Source organism: Aythya marila (assembly GCF_965140915.1).
Source record: "Aythya marila genome assembly, chromosome: 7".
Classification (NCBI taxonomy): Eukaryota; Metazoa; Chordata; class Aves; order Anseriformes; family Anatidae; genus Aythya; species Aythya marila.
The window spans coordinates 17,773,527-17,793,526 of NC_139048.1; the positions used below are offsets into that span (position 1 = coordinate 17,773,527).

The 20,000-nt window shown below is 41.4% G+C and overlaps 1 protein-coding gene across 2 annotated transcripts; it reads right to left on the reverse strand.

The window, feature by feature from the left end:
* Positions 1-1,546: 1,546 nt before the first annotated feature.
* FAS (Fas cell surface death receptor) lies at positions 1,547-15,329 on the reverse strand. 2 transcript variants are annotated; one of them, XM_082764854.1, is made up of 9 exons: positions 15,253-15,329; positions 8,798-8,966; positions 8,108-8,206; positions 5,466-5,577; positions 4,923-4,987; positions 4,484-4,564; positions 4,279-4,340; positions 3,792-3,813; positions 1,547-2,992 (listed from the first exon to the last, which is right to left on the reverse strand). In XM_082764854.1, the coding sequence occupies exons 1-9, from the start codon at positions 15,280-15,282 to the stop codon at positions 2,577-2,579; spliced, it is 1,056 nt and encodes a 351-aa protein (XP_082620980.1). In that variant the 5' UTR covers positions 15,283-15,329; the 3' UTR covers positions 1,547-2,576. The 2 variants fall into 2 exon arrangements, with proteins under 2 accessions (XP_082620980.1, XP_082620979.1); XM_082764853.1 differs by having other exon boundaries at positions 8,075-8,206.
* Positions 15,330-20,000: the final 4,671 nt, after the last annotated feature.

The window sequence follows — 20,000 nt, forward strand, 5'->3', positions numbered from 1 at the left end:
TATTTGTTGCACAATGTTCTGGTTAAGAAAAAAAAAAAAGCAATGTATGCTAACCACTAGACTTCATGGCAGCTGGGGTTCAGTCTTACAGAGGTCTCCTAAGGAGAAAATGACTCATTGCTCAGGGACTTTTATTTTTATTTTTTTTATCCATCCTCATTGTACTGAGGTTGGGGAATTCCAGTGTGTTGAAACAAAAAATTCATGTTTTATTTCACTACCACAAACTTATGAGATTTGCTGCATCCATTTTGAGATTTGTCTTGTTCAGCCCAGTTACATTTACTGACATGGAAGTCCTAACAACCTTGGTTTCTGGTGGCCAGATCCCTCGCTATAAGGGATGAAGCCAGATGCCAAGAAAACCCAATGCTCACGTCAAGCAAATGCCAACATACCTTTAAGTGACATTTATGCCTTCCTAGGTGGGACATAGTGCAGGGAGCAGTCTGTCTACCAGGGGCTGTGAGAGAATGGAGCCTTCCTTCCTTCCCTTCTCAGCTGTATTTCTGCACAACCACAGCTGAGGAAGCCAATATGGCACAGCCTACGCCAGTGCTGTGCTGCTTTGCCAAAAGGCAGACATTTTATTCTGTCACAATAATTTATTGCTGTATATGTGGAGTCTGGCCAAAAGACAGAAGCGAGCAGCACGCTGTCCCAGCATGTCAGATCACAAGGCACAATGCTGTGCCTTAATCAGCTTCTGCAGTTAGTCCATAGATGCCCAACTCAGGTGCATAGATATTAAACTGTCCAGCTACAGCTGCCTGAATGTTCTCCTTTGAAAAGCAGCACAGTGTGGGGATTTTGGCAGCATAGCCAGCAAATCAGTGTAATGTTAATTTGTTAGGTCATGTAGAAAATGCAGAAAGATTAGAAGCAAGAGGCTGCAAAGCTGGCGAGAAGGTTTTTCCAAGCACTTAGCATCTATCTGGTGTTTGAGAACTGAGGAAGAGCTGTGCATCCTGAACCAGGTCATGGCTTGGCAACAGAATAGGCTCAGTGGCTTTCGCACAGTCCACAAGTCTATAAAAGTCTAACAGTTTTTGAAGCTACTAATGTAAACCCTGCTTTTCATTTCAACTTAGTACAACACACAGAACTGTGGCTGCATTTCCATCTATTTTCAAGGGCCGGGTGCTGCCCTGGCAGGCACATTGCTCCTGCCAGCAGCATGACCTCTGGGAGCAGCCCTGCTGCAGCTGTGGACACGCAGCATTGCCCTGGGGTTGATTCCAAGCACCTGCTGGCATGCCTGTCCTGGCCTTTCCACACCCTGGGGCCAGGTGGCAGCAATTGGACTTGTCCACACACTCCAGCTGACAACACTTGCTCAGCCAGGAGCAGCCTCAGGCAGGTCTTCTTGTGTTTTGGCTGATGCTTGGCACTTAACTGGAGATTCCCTCCTAGGGAATGGATGGAAGAGCCAAAGAAAAAGGTTATCCTGTTAACAGGTGGATCTAGAAAAAAAAAAAAATCAGATTGTTCTAGGACGGTCTTCTTTTCTGCCAAAAGGTTTTGTGAGACTTTGCATGAATTGGTGTGGGAGCAGGAAAGGCTTTACCTACAAAGTAGCTCAGTACTGCTAGTCTTTGAATTGAGGAGCCCTCTTGAGATCTGTGATGAAAGACAGGTATGTTGTTCTGTTGTTTTTTTGTTTGCTTTTTTTTGTTTTGTTTGTTTGTTTTTTTCCTTCTTCCCCAGGAGAATGATCTCCCTTTTTGTGATTTACTGATTTGAATAAAATAAAACTTAAAGATGATATGTATAGATTATCTTGTAAGAAGGAAAAGAGAAGTCATGTGCTACTTGGATTTATTTATTTTATTAATGGTATTTTCATTGTACCAGTTCCTGCATTAGAAAAGATAACGTTGGCTGTTGCATGATTGGGTCTGGAGACTTTTACAGCTGGTGTAGGTTGCCTTCAAAAATCTATGTTTTTGTTTTGCTACACCAGCTCCTGCTTCCTTCAAGGGTTTTAACATCAAAATAGGCTTGAAGTCAGTGCAGATAATAAGGGAAATAATACTTTTACTTAACACTGGGGGATTTGACATAGAAAACTAATATAAATATACACACACAGGTGCTTTCGCACAAAGAAGAAATCACATTTACAACAGGGCAAAATGTGATTATATATTAATACTACATCGTACATTGCATAAACTCTTAACACTGGAGTTTTTACCTTCAAAAACGCAACTTTCCAGAACTTTAATGTAAAAAATCCATTGATTTGTATGCAGGACCATGCATTTGGACTAAACCTTTCTGCCAATGACTAGTATTTTCTTTTTGTAGCAAGTCCTATAGTAGAAATCTTTGATTGCTACTGTTATTAACTAAGCCAGAAAACTTATCCTCCCAGTTCTTAACAATCAAAATCAACAGGTAAGACTCTTTTAAAGGAAACATACCTCCACGAAAATAATAATTATTCCTTGTTTGTATTATAACTACCTTGAAACTTTCACAGCTGCCAACAAAAATGGCATTTAAAAGGTTTGTTAGCTGTAGTACTTAAAAAATACTACTTCAGTCAGAAATAATTTTCAAATGACTCCATGCTATGTCTCCTCCAAACTATCAGAATAGGTTTTACTTAGCTCAGCATTATCATGATAGGATTTCTCATCTTCCTGATTACAGGCTTTGCTTTGCTCAATATTATCATTATAAGATTGTCCGCCTTCCTGATTGCTAGAAACAACTGTCTTCAGCTTTTCCTCAATTTTATCAGCTACAGCACACATTTTTAACGTTCTCAGGCTGCTTAGTAGGGTTCCATAGGCTCCTTTCATCCCATGACTTTGATACCAGGCTTGAAACAGCTTAATCTTCTGTTCAGATGCATCATTAATGTTGTCCTGCAAAACTTGATCAATGACAGGATCTGATATTTGGCGATAACGGACAAACTTCTTGACTTGTGGGAGTGTCATCTCCTCCACAATAATGGGGATATGGCTGCTCAGGTCAACATCTAGAAGCATAAAAGGAAATGAATGCTCTTAGCACTGAAATCTTACTGTTCTTTGCTTGTTTAAGCACCTATGCTTAGAGCTGATACTTTTTCTATACAAAACAGGCCAAGTTTCAGGTATTCATGACTCTGTATGTTTTATGTGTGATTTTGCAATATATTTCAGGTCTGATTTTACACATTCCTACCAAATGAAGATAATTGAAATATCCAGGGTTGTAACCATCTTGCTTTCTAGCATCTTAAAAAGAACTAAATTCCTTCTGTAACCTCTTCATTCCTCTCTATCATCCAAGCCTGGTCATGACTCCTGTACCTGTTTTGCTCTAAATAGTATTGGGAAATGTCCTGGAATGGGACAGTTTTTTTGTGATAATAGCCTTGGAGTTTGTATTCTCTTCCTATGGGGTGTTACCACAGTGGTTTTGCCCTTGATCATAAGGTAGGATTGTGTTTTTGTGATTCTACTGCTGGCTGTAGGGCTACTCCATTATTAAAATTATCCATGGTTTTAGAAATCCAGCTTGCTGCCTCCTGTTGTCTGTGCTGTAAGCAGAAAAGAAATCCACCTATTGTCAATTAGTAGTTGCTTCTTATACAACAGACCTGAGGCAAAAGGTGTGCCTTAATAAGCACATTATAAGCTGGCACTTCTTTAATAAGTGTTCAATGTTGTGCTGAGTCACAGCTCTAGGAAGTGGCATAGTCTACACAAAAATACCCTTTCTTTAGAGTAGGATTTACATGTTTGTATTTTTTTTTTATTCTACTAAATTTTGAAAAATTACTTGTCTCTTACCTGTATATACAAGTGGTATAATCTGAAAAGAGAGGAAAGCAAGAAATGAGTACGTGACGTTTTTGTTAAGTACCAACCATGTATGAACAGATAAACATGGATAAACAGATGTCATGACACAGTTTTCTTGATGATTCCCCTATTCTATGAGCTAGGGAATCAGACTGGACACATTTTGACTTGGGTAAGCTTGGAGAATCACCTCACAATTGCTATTGCCTAAAAATACACATGGGGAGCAGGTACCCTAGATCAGTGGAGGTATGATGCTTTGTAAGGTTTTCATCTTGGTCATGTAACTGAGCACAATGACAAACCCTGAAGAAATAACCCAGAATTTCTCTTACTTCTCCTGAGATTCCTTATGATTCATTGATCTCATAGAAGAGAGGCATGCATGTGCTCAGGCAGTACCAGGGTAATTTAAATGGAACAAAGTTCCCTTGCATCAAGCTGAGTTTTATCTGGTCTAAGCAATACCACTTACTGTTTCAGGGTGTGTTTCACCTGGGTTCTCCAGGCAAGTAATACCCTTACGTTTTCTCTTGCCTGAAACAGAAAAACACAAAACACTCTTAAAATCCAGGTCACTTTATTCCTCTGGACTCCAAGAATATAAAATTACATCTGAGTAAGCAGCTGAATATCTTATTCAGAGTATGTTAGGTATAACGAAAAGGGGAATCACTTACAGAATATTAATAGTGCTCCAGATCCTACTAATAATAATATCACAGATATGACCGCAGCTGCAATGCCCCATGATGGCATTCCTGTTGGAACATTGGAAACGTTACATGAAAGCTAAGCCAAGAAACACAATACAGCAATACACTATTTTTTTTAACAAGATTGCATCAGACTGTAGAGGCCCTTCTGTTGACTGCTGATGGCACTTTGTTAAAGTCTTGACTATTGTGAGTCAACCCCAGAAAGGAGTAATAGCTCCTGTATCTCTACTGTGATCAGAAGAAAAGGGCAATTGTGCTTCATAGGTCAGTACAGGGCCCAGCAGATACAAATCCCCTTAGCAGTCAGGAATCACTATGGGTCATTGTGTAAAACATGACAATTGCAATAGCCTCTCAAAATGCAGCAGATGCTAGACCATGCTAGGGTCTAAAATGGTACCTTCCACTCCGCACACAGTGTCTGAAGTTGGAGTACATTTTTCTTCAACTGGGGCACTTTCACATCTGCAGAAAAGATGAGTTATTGTGGGGTTTGTTTCTCTCTTTATAAAGTGTCAAGAGAGCAAATAAAAATCCTCTAATGCTTTTTGTTGGCTAAAGGAGTCCTATAACAGAATGTTAGAGTATAGAACTTAACAGGTATGAAAATAGTGTGGGGCAAAAAGTGTGTAAATGATTTTCTAGATGTAACAGGAGATCACAAAAAGGCAATAGGAAAGCTTATACACTACATTAAATTATTTTGAAAATGCTATATAGAGTTGCTGGATGTAAACAGACTTTTAGGCATGCCTTTGGAAAGCTTGCTTGCATGCAAGTTATTTTGACTGAGTTAAGCCAGCTGAACAAGCTAAGTGCAAAGGAAAACTAGTATATTTTCCCTCAGGTTAACATTATCTTAGCCCCAGTCTTGAAGCTGTCTGGAAATAAGTGTGATAATATATTATCACTGTTATATTTAACAATGAAAGCATAAACTTACATGGTACATGGCTCGCAATGTGTAGTACATGGTACAGAACTGCAAAAATAGTTCTCCGCACAGACGCATTTTGTGTTCTGTTTTGTGTTACAATCCTTTTCAACCTTAAAACCTAAAACGAATTCTTAAAGTTTGTTAGTTTGAAAAAATAGGCCTCTGCTCACAAGCTCTTGTCAGACCTGTGTGTTTTTAGCTCTACCACTGCTGCTACTGGTAACCCTTAGTAAGTAGAATGTAGCTTTTATAAGGAACCTTGCTGTGGGAGTACTGGAAACACAAGGGTGGCAGAGAGAGACCTCTGCTGGCCGGTATCTCAAAAAAAAAAAAAAAAAAAAAAAAAAAAAAAAAAAAACACACAACAAAGTACTTGCTAGAGGACTCGTTTGGCACTTACAAACTTGTCAGCTTCTTTTTCTCACAAGTATAAAGAAGGGACCACAAAAGATCGTGTACCCCATCTCTCAGCTTTACATCTGAGACAATTACTTTACTCCCCCTGACAGATAGCAAGTTTTTATCTCTTCCTGAGAACCCTCAATAGGAAATATTAAAACAAGTATATTAATTTTCTCCTGTCCTCAATGTATATGAGAAAGAGATCACTGTTTAAGAAAAAAATATTTCTGCATAAAGAATTTCTGTAAGTAGACTTATCTACTATGAAAGCTATTTTCATTGGTATATAGGACCAGAAGGGATTTTTTGAGTTAGCACATTCAGTGACCTGCTGTAACAGAAAAATGAATTCTCTCAAAAATTTGGTTAAATCCACTGCTAAACCAGTGCTGATGCCATTCATGAAAATACCAAACATGAATGATCCTAAGAAGGGTTCTCTTCCTCCTGCCTAATATTTTCTACTAACTTCTCTTCAACAGCATTACTCACATTATCCCATACAAAATAGTCATCCCATTAGCTTTAACTAATTCTAATTAGTTTCGTACTAACTAGCTTCCTTTGTGGCACTGTACATAAACTGAATTGTTTCACTATAGTAATCTTCATTACCCATCTAAAAATGCTTGTTATAGTAGCTAATGTAAAGCTAACTACATATAAAGTTAACTTTATATTCCTAAAGGTGTTCTGAGAACAACCATACTGGAGTTAAGAGCTGTCTCTCTGGTTACGAAACTGTATTTTGGATATGAAGAATGAAGAACTATCATTCTGCAAGTCCAGCTATACTAGAACTACAGGACACCTGGTGAAACTGGTAGGAGATCAGTTTAATGGTTTTAAAATAAAAAAAAAAAATCTATGCTGGGTATTTATGCATTGGATAGTGAATTCCTGGAACCTGGTGTCCCCCAACAGGCACAAAGGGCTCATAAATGGATTTTAATTGACTATGTGGAGGTGAACTTTCTAATGTTCCCTCCCATAAATGTGGATGCTAGGAGACTTTGCAGGAAACAGAACACAGAAATTAGGTTTGTGGGTGTATTTTTTTTTTTCTTTAAATAGAATCTCTTGCTCACCAAATACTGGGATGGTGGGACCACTGGCCTGACCCACTAAGGCACGCCACATGCCTTATAATTTCGTGATTTGATCCTATATCCCACAAAGCACACTGGATATATCAAAAAACACCACCCTGTCAGCTCCAGAAATTTTAGATATTATCTATTACTTGAGAGAATACAAAAGAGATCACTGGGAATGCTCCCTTCTCTGCTTCTTACAACACCCTTTTTCTTTTAAATAGAGGATGAACAAGAGAGAGCAAGCTTTCCTTCACTGACCCTAACCAGTCTGTATAAGGTCTGAAAAGCCCGTGTTCAAAGCTGAATGTCTTTGGGAAAACAAAGCTGATTCTTATGTCCTAGTTCACATCTCCACCATAACTTTGAAAACTATCTAGTAAGACAAATTTTTCAGAAGAACTAACATCTTTTGTTATATCAAGTTATGTTCCTAATGAGGGTGTGTGAGGACAAAAAGAGACTTTTGGGAACACAAGATCTCAGAACTTACAAGCTATTGGTATCCTCAGGACTGATAAAGAAAATAAGGTGTAGAATCCTGTCTTTTTCTTTTTTTCCAACTGCGTTATCAGTGAACTTACTGAGAGATGCTACTTGTCATGCTGGCCACAAGTAGGCTACTGCATACCAAATAAATGCATTATCTGTAGGGTCCTTCAATATAACTCCTAAAATATTACAGTGCTTGTGAGATAATCTGACAGGAACATATCATAATCCAAAATTGAGGCTGGTGAAGAAGCATTAACTACTGTAAATCCAACTAGCAACATCAGAGTATCTTGGAACAGGTGGGTTATCTGCCTCTGTGCAAAGTAAAGAAAGGTGCCGTAGAGGCAAGTGTGGAAAGAGGTGGGATATTACTCTCCAAACGTTTCCTAGCTGAGCAAAGGCAGATATAAGGAGAAATAATAGACCAACATAGCTTGTTCTTCATCCTTTTTTGTACTTAACAAAAAGAAACTAGAGGATAAACGTATGACTTTGTAATAAAGTCCTCCATATCTTACTACTAAAACAATTTAATCTGCATGATATCCATTGCTCGTGAATTACAGAGACTTTTCAGTTCAATCTTGTCTCATGTAAGACTCGCTGCTATTTCTATAAACATACCAAGCTCGCTGTCACATAAAGCACATCTCTTACACTTGTCCTCAGTATTGGCATGATCCATGTACTCTCCAGGTTTACATGATACACAGTGTTCTCCAACGTTTGTTGGACAGTCAATATTTTTAATGTAACCTGTAGAGACAGAGAAACACGAATAAGATTTATACCTTTGGACAAAAGCCATCAGCTGTAAGACCTCTACCAGGTTTTAGTTTTAATCCCTAATACCTTTTGATTTACAAATACAAACAGAATCCATATTCTTTATGCATATATATGTGTTCTTCAGGATGGTAGTATACATCAAGTTCTGATTATCCTTTCCTCTTCCTCCAATGTATTACTGGAGGAGAACACACCAAACAAAACTGAATGTGTAAAACTCAAAAACCCATGAAAGCATGGAGTATCTTGTTGGCAAAACCCTGTGTTTGCACTTTTAAAAACTTTTTGAAAGCTGTATTAAGTAATATAGGATTTTTTTTTTTTCTGTCATGAGCATGTAATGTGTGAACTGCTATCTGTGGTGAGAAGTTACTGGTACACTGAGCTCAAGAAATACTTTTGAAGCGTCTGATGTCCTGTAATAGAGAAAGATATGGTTAGACAGAAGCACTGCAACCAGAAAGCCACAGCATGCCATGTAGCTATCTCAGCAAAAAGCAGTTGTGCATGTTGTGGTTTCCACTTTTAAAGGCTGTCTTGAAAAGTCGCCATACTCACCAGGTTCGCATTTCTTGCAACACTGACCATTTAAATTGTACTCATCCTCAGTACATTTAATTTCCCTTTTAGCAATGATCCTCTTTCTTGTAATAGATCTATTGTATGCTACATGTATGGGATGTTCAGTATCACTTTTACACTCTGCTTCAATAATTAAGACAGCCACCTAGGAGAGAAGAACATCAAATTATACAAGAAACTGTCAAGGACTGTAGATGCATGTTACTACTAGCACAGAGCTACATCAGCATTGTCATTCCGTTACTAAAAATATTCATAGAAATATTACATAAAATATTAATAAAAATGAATATTACATTAAAATATTCATATTCACCCCCTACTGAAGTTCTCATTCTCACTTTGTTTTCCAATTCAATTATTTTTTTCCTTAGCAGATGATGCCTATATAGTCCTAAAAGAATATAATTCGTCTTCCAAACTAATTTATGCTGCTCTTCCATTTCTTTGAATGCATTCTCAAGTTAAATTGTATGATGCTTTTTTCTCCTATTTTACTAGTCAATAGTAACTTTACTAGCAATCACTGTCCCCTCTCTTCATAGTAAAAAAAAAAAAAAAAAAAAAAAAAAAAAAAAAAGTACTGTGTACCAGAGAGAGGCCAAACCATTCCTTTTTCTCTTTTGGGTGTAAAGAGGGAAAGAGAAGGATGGATCTACCATGATTTACCTTACTCTTCACAATAGTTTGTGGGACATTCTGTAGATGACTTGCATGCGCTAAGTATGACATGTCTCCTGTGTACATAGCACAGCTATGTAATGAGCTGACAGCTCGTTGGCTGGAGAACTAGGTTCCATCCCAGAAATACTATTATGCAGGAGAGTTAAATGAAAACTTGCCTTTAGTTAGCCCAGTTTCTGCTGATATTATGGACTGATTTGAACATTTTGACCTTTTTATTTTTCTGATACTATCTGTGTGGAGTTGTAACAGGAAAAAAAAATAAGACAGTCCTTGTCTTGAAGTGTTCTCAGTCTTAACTGCAAACTTACGCTCTATATTTGCTGTTCTTGCTCCTCCTTTAATTACAGAATACTGTTTCCTAATTCACAATAGACATAAAAATATAAATTATGAGGGGAAGGGGAAAATAATGCCTGGAAACAAAAGGACCAGTGCTATTGTCCTTGGCAAAATGAAAGAACAGGCCAGTTATGAAGGAGAGGGATAGAGTCCCTTTTTTCAGAAAGGGATTAGAGGGTAACGAGACACAATAAAATGTGTAGTCCTCATACCCATGGCACAGTGGATGGGCTACAGAAGTCCTGCTAATCACACATTTGCTTGCATTTTAAATCAGTATGCAAGATACCTTAACTTGAATAATTGACTATATGAAAGAGGTTAATTCTGAATGGTTAGCTTACATTTGACTTGCAGCTTAATACAAACTTGATTGTGTTTATTAATGCTGACAGCAAAGGACATGCTATATACATATTTAAGCAACTTTCTCCTGGTTTGAAAACTGGTTATTTTTACTGTTAGACTTTTAATAACTTATTTTCCCTGACAGAGGGTGATATTTAATGGCTGGTTCATTCAGTCTTCATGAAGTTGTGTGAAACTGTTTGGATGCCCGCTGTAACTGTAGCTCGATGTAGAAAACTCTTGTAGTTATCGGAACTTGCTGAAAAAAGAGAGGGTTGTATTTCCAGCTGCACACCACCTCTGGGAGCCAGGCCTGGACGGCAGCCCTGCGGGGCGGCTGCCATCCAGCCTAGCTTGGCTTTCCCTGGATGAGGGTGAAGCCCCTCGCCTCTGCTCCTCCACCACATGTAGGGATGGGAGGGGATGGTTGCACTGTCTCTCGAGCTGAACCAGGTGCATTGTGACACCCCGACTGGAGTGAGGGTCTGGAAACAGGGTGGAGAGGCCAGGGCCGGTGGCTCTGGCAACCCCAAGGCAGCCATCACAGCCCCAGAAAGCCCGATGGTGCCAGGCTTTCCGCCCCACGTGCAGGTGCGTGGCTGGGGCATGTGGAGGGCAGATGTGAGCAGCACTCACAGCATAAGGAAGTCGGTGGGGAAATGACTGCTCGGTCTCTCCCCTCTGATGGGAGGAACTGTGACTCAGCGGGGACAAGTGGCACAGCACCGACCTGCTCCCGAGCACACAGCCAGCACTCGGAGGTGCCTGCCCACTTCTTGCCACCCTTTACCCTGCCGCAGCACTAGGCTGGTTCCTTCCTCCTCATCTGCCCTTGCACCTGGCCAAGCTCTGTGCCCACTGGGGAGCTACCCACCCTGCTCTGGCACACGCGTCTCCCACATCAGAGCTGTGAAGCAGCACCTGTGGCTTTTGGGGAGTAAAGAGGAGACTCGGAGCTATGCTAGTGTAAGGAAAATGTATAGAGAATTGTGTGGGAAAGAGGATAAAATTAAAGAAAAAACAACAACACTCTTTCTAAATGACTATTATGAATAAAACTTAGTACAATTGCTTCTAGGGTCTGCTCAACCATGTGCGTGCATGGACAAGCTTCCCTCGAGCAAAACTCAAGCTTACATTGATAAGCTAGGCTGACAGAGTTAGGAGGGAAGCAGTGTGGTGGTGGTGGTTGTTTTTTTTGTTTGTTTATTTGTTTTGGATGGAAGCCCTCCACTGTCACTTGTACCAGGAAGTTCACCTCTACACTTAGAAGAAGTGGGGAACATTTCTCAGAAATTGACTTTTAAGCAGCCCCAACAGCCTACATAACTTCAGCTTGTAAAGTCTCCCTGCAGTGCTTTCTTGCATAAGGAATAATAAGAAAACTTTTGGAGATTTTAGCTTTCAAAGTAATACCCTAATTTAAAATAAAACTTTCTCCTCCTGTATTTGCACCCTCTTAAAATCATTCAGTTTGCTATACAAAAGTGTTGGTCTGCCCTTTCATATAGGAAAAAAAGTCAGTAGTCATTTAGCTTCCGGAGCATACCTCAATTCCCCTCTTTGCTGTTGCTGAGCAGCAAGTGCTACTAGCGGAAAGCATTGCAGGGGTTTTCAGAGGCAGGGGTGATAGGTACTTTTTTATGATGAGTATATTTAAAGGGAGGCTGTGCGTTTTCAGTCCAAAATGACTCACAGAGGGTCTGTTCTACCTTTCTCATAGTAAACTAAAAACTGTTGTCAAACCTAAAGATGGAGTGAACTGAGCAGCCCATAGGAGTAGAAGCAGTCAGGGATATCTAACCTTAGCAGAATCTGTAAGAATTATCACATTGGCACAATTTTTTTTGGTTTCACTCATTTTGCATTGCTTTTCAAATGCCTAAGCATTTGAGTGAGACATTTCTATCTTTTCTTTCCCCTCCTTTCCTTCCCTCTTAGAGCATCTTTAAATGCTATTAGCAACAGGCATCTGCTAAGGAGATGTAGAAAACCTGTCTTCATCTATGCTCCCAGGGCAGCGACAGGACCTTTATTTTCCTGAAAGTCACGTGATTTTGGGACTCTGTCCTCAGATTCTTTCTGCATCCGAGTATTCTTCATAATAGGTCAAAGTCCTTGGATGCAAACCTTTCAGCAGACTCATCTTGTGGGGCTGCAAGATCACTTTGGAAGCGTGTGAATATGTTATTTGCATACAGGCCTTTTGCGAGCTTTACAACATTTCACCCTCTAAGTAAAAAATCCTCTCTTTCTCCTGTTATCTCTACATTTGACTTTTGTCAGCTGCTTCTCCCATTTCTAAACCATAAACACCTACAGATGAGAAGGGTGATGCCTTCAGCACACAGTGGCCTTTTTTTTCCTCCAACATTTATTATATGGGGTAATGTGCATTAGTTCATTGGGGCTAAGTGGTTTAAAAACAAAAAAACAAAAAACACAAAACAAACAGGTGGGTGTGGGAGGATTTTTCTTGCTCTTTTGAATAGTGGGAGCTAAGAAAAACTTGTTGTCTAATTTTTGATTTGCTTCTGGTATTTCTTTGACAAATGGTCGCTAGAGTTAGCTCAATTTTAATACAGTTTTCCATGTAATTATTTTCCCTTGTGCTAACCCCTTTCAGGATGGCTTCGTCAGAGAAATGAATTTACACTGCTAGTTAAGAGGATTCTCTACTTAGTTCTTCTAGTATGACATTCATTTCTGCCTCCGCTATCTTTAGGATCAATTTTTCCCCATCTATTTTTTTCTCCCACGAAGGCAGAAGACGGTAGTTAGCACCAAAATAGCCATTAAAAACAGTATGTCTTTACATTCTAAAGTCTTTTATGAGAAGGACTAAGTGCAGTTCTGTTTTCTGAAGCCTAGCAATGAGAGTTGGTATTTCCCCACAGATAGAAGCATCGTAGCCTCCTGAAATTTCAAGTGAGGTTCATGGGTTCAGTGCCTGCAAGACTAATAACCCTCAGTTACTGTCATGTCTTAAAGTAATTGTCCAAATTCAGTCCATTACTATTTCACATCTCAGCTGTCTCACATGCAATTCACAGCAGTATAATGGGGGATAAGGATACTATGGTTGGTTGGTTGTTTTTAATTTTGTGTTTTTAGGAGCACTGTGCTAATAAACACATAAGAGATACTATTGAATTAAAGAGACTTGGAACAGTATTAACAGCTTCCACCTCAATTTGATGATATTGTGGCTAAGGGTGAGTAAGAGATGGACAGAACAGAAATTACAAACTTTTCCCCCTTTTCCTTTTGTAACACGATACGATTTGCTTGTAGCTTCTTTCTCTTTGCTCAGTGAGTTGCCTCAAGTATAAAGACAGTTAACTGTGGAAACACGAGCAGATAAGCATTTTCAGAATTGGAGTGCTTATACTCTTCACTCGAGTCTTGGGTCATCCCATGGCTTTATGGCTGCCTATGTGTATACATTTAAAATGTGCATTAGTCCTGTGGGAAATAAGAAATAAGGGTCAGCATAGTAAAGTAGGAGTCCTGTTTCCAAAGGCATGTCTTCTTCCAGAAGACCGCCTGCTTTGTAAATAATTCCATCAGAACTTTACAAAGTATTTATGTAACATTTCACAGTCTTGTGGTGGCCTGAATGGTATGTGGTTTTGTGGCCTGTTTTACAGGGCAAAGTTAGATGTTCTCTAGCTATATAGGCCATTGCTGTATTGCTCTGCAACTGCTTCTACTTCAGCGCACTATGGAGTTGCTTGCAAAATTGAGGTTTAATTCAACAATCTACTTTCACGTTCTGGATTAATCAAGTGAGCAAGTCAAATGTTGTCAAATGTTGTCCAGGTTTACTGATTTTATAAGTAGTGGAACAACATACTAGTTAAACATATATATATTCAATAGAATGCATGTGGGAGAGCTGCAGTCTTTCCAAAGGATAGCAAAACTTGGAAACAATTGGAACGTGAGAATAGGAATGATCTTCCTTTTCTGGGAGTAGGTAAGAGAAGGTGTTTTTATCTTAATTTATGTTCTGAGTAGTTCTAAGATACTGAACTAGACTGACACTTCTGCTAGTTGTTTGCTGCTCCCATACAGGGACAGATAATAAACAATTCCCTCAGCAGCTGAAAATTCTTCTTTGTATTTACGCCCTGGTGCTTTGTGCAGAACCTTATAAATCACTTTGTTTATGGCGGGTTGCATCTCAAATCAGATGAGACACTGAATAACTTCTGCCTGACCACCAGAACATAACCTGCCTCCCCCCAAGCGGCCACTGTTCACTAGCGGTGTAACCACACTGTGACGCCTCTTGCAGTGGGAATTCCAGCAAGTTCTTGGAGGAGGCAAGGAGCGAGGCTGGGGACACAACCTGTACCCCAGGCACATGCAGGGCTCGGTTCTGCTACGGCACAGGGATCGCTGCCACGGGCAGGGTCCCTGCTCACCCTCTGCTGCCTGTGCCAGGGTCTTTGGCCAAGGAGCCCTGATGCTGGAGCTCTAGAGGTCCTAGACCTGGAGCTCTAACCCACCTGTACTGCTGCACCTCCTTACCTCCCTCGCTGGCAGCCGCCTTCCGCAACGGGAGTGATAACCAGCAAACTCAGCCGGGTGACCCGAGCCCTGAAGCTGCCGAGCCTCGTCCCGAGCGAGACGAAGGCCCTGCCCCGCTGCCGGTAAACGCCCGCACTTCACCGTGCTCAGCCTCGCCTGCCTCTCCAGCCCTCCCTGCCTCGCTGCTGGCAGGGGGCCAGAGCTCAGCTGTTCGCTTGGGGCTGCCGGCACGGCCCTGCCCAGCCCTGCCCGGCTCTCCTCGGGGCCGAGAGCCCTCAGCAGCCGGCCCCGGGTGGAGGGCGCCCAGACCCGGCTGCTGCACGGCGCCCGCTGCCCTCCTGCTGCGGCAGCGGAGAGCACAGCTCGGGGGATCGTAAAATTAAAAGCAAACAAACAAAACAACCGCGCGCACCACCAGACTTGAGCAATTCACCTCGATTTCAGCTAAAAGAAGTTTCCTTGCCACCGACCGGCCGCCCCGCAGCGCCCCGTCCCCGCCCCGCTGCCCGGCGGCCACTTACGAGGAGCAGGGCGAGGAGTCCCCGGGCCATGCCCCAGCGCCGTCCCGCAGCCACCGGCGAAGCGAAAGCGCCGCGGCTCCTGCCGGGCTCCTCCCATGTTGGTAAACACGAGGCGGGCCCGCTGGGGAGCGGAGGGGCCTGGAGGAGGCGGGCGCCGTCCTTGCCCCGCCGAGGGAGGCAGCCGGGACCGGGCTGGGCGCTGTGAGGGTCCCCGAGGCAGCCCCCTTCTCGCAGCCCCCCGCCGAGGGCACTGTCTCTCTGCGGGAGACGCCGGGTTTGGGGCAGGGAATCCTCAATCCGCAGGCATTTGGGGCAGGCTGAGCTCATCAAAAGGGCGGCTGCGGCTTTGTAGCTAGCTTTAGCCGCTTTGTTTTCTGCAAACTTTTAGTGGTTTGAAGTGTCAGTAGCTTGCTGGCCTCCTCAGTAGCGTTAGGAGTAACAGGGCGCTGTCAGTTATTGACGCATTTCTTGATATTTCACGTGATGCCATTGCCCCGAGAAGGCCATGGTTGTAACTGAGCTGGCGCTTTCATTTTAAGCACTGTTTCTCAGTAGTTTGTGAATCACCTCTTTGGATTTTCTGCTGGTGTGGCTCCTACCTGCAGATAAACTCTACCTTCAGATAAGCTGAGTTCATATATCATCAAAAAACAGCGGCTGGTTTAAATATTTCAGGCTTTTTAATCACTTCCGCATAAAACTAGGAGGTGACACCGTAGTGACCCAGTGTTGGAGATGATGCCTTCAGAGTATCCTGTAACAACCAGCTCTTTTCCTTCCCACGTGGCAGTATGGAGTACGGTGGGGAGAAACCTGTCCTTGATGCAGTACCTGTGTTGCGTGCCTGCAGGCCAAACCCAAACTGGTACATGCTCAAGGCTGGTGAACCCGAGGCTGTTAATTTTAATGGAAGTTTGTGCGCAAGTGAGGGCGGAGGGGGTACTGCAAACAGCCCCACCCAGATCTAGATGGGTGCTGCAGCAGAAAGCTCAGTAGAGTTGTTTCCAAATTCATCACTTAGGGGGTTGTGGTTTGCCCTGAAAACAAAACCTAACGTCACTGGGCCCTCAGCAGGCATCACTTAGTATTTAACAACACCTAGGTCTTTTTATTTCCCTAATTATTGGGTATCTTCCATTAGGTTAATAAATGTCTATTGGATGCATGCACTCTTTGCATGCTTCCCTGTCCTGTCCTGCCCCCCCTCCCCAACCTCCCGAGGTGCAATTGAGTGCGTTGGTATATCTGTTTTGTGGTGGAGTATTTTTGTCTTGGTAGGTTGCTTTGAGATAAGTTTGAAAAGCCACCAGATTCTCGCGAAAACAACAGTGCCTGCATGTGATTTGGAGTCATACCTCATGGCTGATAACTGCAGCAGTTTGGGTTTTTGGTGATGTCATAGATACAAACCATGAGAGCAATTTGTTTGTTTAATTATTCCGAGGTGATATTGGTGGGCATTGAGGAGTTGTGCTTTCGTCTTTTGCACTCATCTTTGGGTTGTGGCAGCATTTTTGGCTGGTAGAAGTGACAGCTTTGACTGTTTTCTTTATTCTCTCATCATCTAAAGTTTGATTCACGTGTCAGTTAAGCTCTTAGTGAGAATGGGAGATGTTGCATTATTTTTCTTACCAGTAGATGTCCTTGAACCTTTTCTAATATGCTAAGAGGGATTACGGCATGGAAAGATCAAATTCCAGGACTAGTTAACATGTATCAAGCTGACTTTTCAGTTTCTTTGCAGTTCCACCTTTGAAAATGACAGGTTTTGGAACTAAGGTGAAGTTGTTGGCCTACTCACTGTGCTGTTTTGATTTGTGTGGGGGGTTTTGCTGTTGTTCTATGTCCATGTATGTGCACTGATCATAGCAAATTCTGTTAAAAATAGCTGTAGAAATGCCTAAGGAATACATCTGGACATGTTACTGCAATGTTCTGACTTTGAGAGTCACTAAGCTAGAAATAATATTTAAGCCTTAATTGGCATCAAACTGTTTTGTCCCTGTCCAGAAACTTACTTGCACCTAGAAAAACTGACTCCATTAGGATATTATGACATTGTAAACTGCTGTATTTTGAGAAGGCCAACTTAACTAGTCTCTCCAGGTGATGAAAATTTGTTAAGGTAAAATAAAACATGATCAAGGAACCCAGGGGCCTGTGTATTGTATTTGTCTTAATTCAAAATGTTGAATCCACGTGTATATTCTAAAGGGAAAATAAAAGAGGGAAAAAAGCATAAGATCTAACTTGTTTTCTACCACTTTTTTTTTTTTTTTTTTACTTTTTTTTTTTTTTTGGTTGTTGAATTATTGCAGGTTTTTTAAATTAAAATTACTGATTTTTTTTTTTTTTTTTTTAATGATTCGTTTAGGTTTGTTTTTGCATGTTGGTGATTATTTAGCAATTCTTTTGTGCTAAGATTGGGCAATTTAGATTAATGTAATATAATTTAACTGAAGTGGTTCCATTAAACGTAAATTATCCTTTGACCTATAGTACATGTTAGAAGATTACTGTTGCACAGAAGACTGGGGTACATTAACACGCTAAATGTAGGAGTTGTTGAAATTGAGAAGGGTTATGAACTCCTCGATACAATTGTCCTCATGCTAACTTTGCGTTTTCTTGTCTTGTGTATATTGACTTATACCTCTGTCTTTCAGTAGACAGTAAGTTTGCCTTGAAATGTAATTTAGGGGAGAAAACTTGTATTTGGTCAACTTGGTTTGGATGAAAAGGGAGGAAAATAGGAGAGAATACAGAACATACATTTCAGACATAATAAAATGAAACATTTTGTTATGTGATTCATGTTTTCTAAGTAACCTGAATTTTAAAGGTGGGGGAGGGTGGGGATTTAATTAAAATAAATTAATAATCAGACCCAAAGTATAGCACTTCTGTTTCACATTCTAACTTTGTTTTGTTTTGTTTTTCTGTTCTGCCTCTTCCCTCCCTCGTATATGTTCAGAACAACCTGATTTGACTTTCGGTTTAAGAGCAAGATAGAGCATTGTGGGTGGGTTACTCAATCACCATCTCCTCTTTTTTGTTGGTTCAAAACCCTTTTGGTTCCACGATTTTTGTTATAAACATTGAATGATCCTTTTGCTAAAAGACCTGAGTGGAATCAGTCCTTAAATCATCAGCTCTTATTGAGTCCTATTACCCCTTGTCCTATCACTGGGCACCACTGAGAAGAGTTTGGCCCCATCCACTTTACATTGTCCCCTCAGGTATTTATAGAGGTTGCTAAGATCCCCTCTCAACCTCCCCTTCTCCAGGCTAAGCAGGCCCAGCTCACATAATCTTTCCTCACAGGACAGATGCCCCAAGCCTTTAAACACCTCAGTGGCTCTGTGCTGGACCCTCTCTAGAAGTTCTGTGTCCCTCTTGTACATGGGAGCCCAGGACGGCACACAGTACTCCAGGTGTGGCCTCTCCAGTGCTGAGCAGAGGGGAGGATCACCTCTCTTCAGATCTCTGAAACATTAAAATGGTGACCTTGCTCCACCCACCAGCTGCATGCTTTGTTCTGTGGTTTTGAGGACCAGAGATGCTCTGTAATGACTGTAGCTATTGGCTGCGTTGTTGCAGTGTGATGCAGCCTGCTTCTAAAGGTTCAGTGTCACTCTTGGCCCATTCTGAGGTGCTACTTATAATCACTGGGGTTAGTGATGCAGTGAAAGCACCTTGGTTGGGTGATGTGGTAGAGAAGCCCTGTATTGGCCCAGCACAGAGAGGAAGCTGATGCAGCAGCGTAGAAGTGGGGAAAGTGGTGTTTACAAACACTGCTGCTGACTGTGGTGTCCTGCAAGGCTGCGGCTGCGTGGTGTTAATCAAAATGAATCAGGGAGTTCTGGCACATGGCGTGCAAATTGTAATTGGATAATGGGGCCTGCAGAGCTGTAAATGATAGTGTATATATAAAAAAAAAAAAAAAAAAAAAAAAGGAGAGGGGAAAATGAAAAACTCTGTGAGGTGATAGAAGAGTCAGTAGTAGGACTGTTGGAATGGAGCATGTAGGTGATTGAACCCAGGTGAGATCCAGGGCTGCAGCTCTGTTTAACAAAAGATCTCAGGAGCCTCTCTTTATCTGGAGTCTCTGTGCATGTAGGGTTGATGGAACAAAACCAAGGGGAAATGGAAACTTTTTATAAGTCATTTGTCCCTCTAGCAGTTGTCCTCTGGAGGGGGTGAATATAGAAAACTGGGAATAGTCCCTTCCTGACACTCCAAAGGAAAGCTAAAATAAATGTGCATCCTTTCTCTTGCAATTCAGCTTCTTGACAAAACCCTAGATCCACGCTTTTGTTTAACAGGCCCAGTTTGGTGACGTTAATGCATTCTTCACAGCTGGAAAAAAAAAAAAAAATCATTTTTCAAACAAACTGAGCATTTTCTTAGACTGGAAAAGCAAATTGGCTGGCTGCCTGGTGGCTCTCACAGCCAATCACCATAACCTTACCATAAATGTAGATGTATTTCTATCTTAGGCTTGATTATTGACTTTATTTTAGCCGTGGGACTGTCCTGTCCCAGTCCTCTGTGTGTGTGCTTTATGAGTGTGTGCTGAGATCCTGAAAGCTGCACAATTTAGCAAATATTTTGCACATCACACTGGCTTGCTTAAAATTTAACTTTGTGACTTGATATGTTGTAAATGCATCTCTGAAATGTCTTGCAGGGCTCTGTCTTTGTCCAGAACTTGCAGCAGACAGCTTAGCTTCAGTGGCTTGCTGGTA

What these genes read in the sequence shown, in the direction of transcription:
- FAS (XM_082764853.1), bottom strand. Translation starts at nt 15,282, where the DNA reads ATGGCCCGGGGACTCCTCGCCCTGCTCCTC. An exon ending in TTGCAAGAAATGCGAACCTG is followed by an intron (nt 8,207 to 8,797) that starts GTGAGTATGGCG and finishes CTGTCTCTACAG; the next exon opens with GTTACATTAAAAATATTGAC. An exon ending in GTGAAACACACCCTGAAACA is followed by an intron (nt 3,814 to 4,278) that starts GTAAGTGGTATT and finishes CTCTCTTTTCAG; the next exon opens with ATTATACCACTTGTATATAC.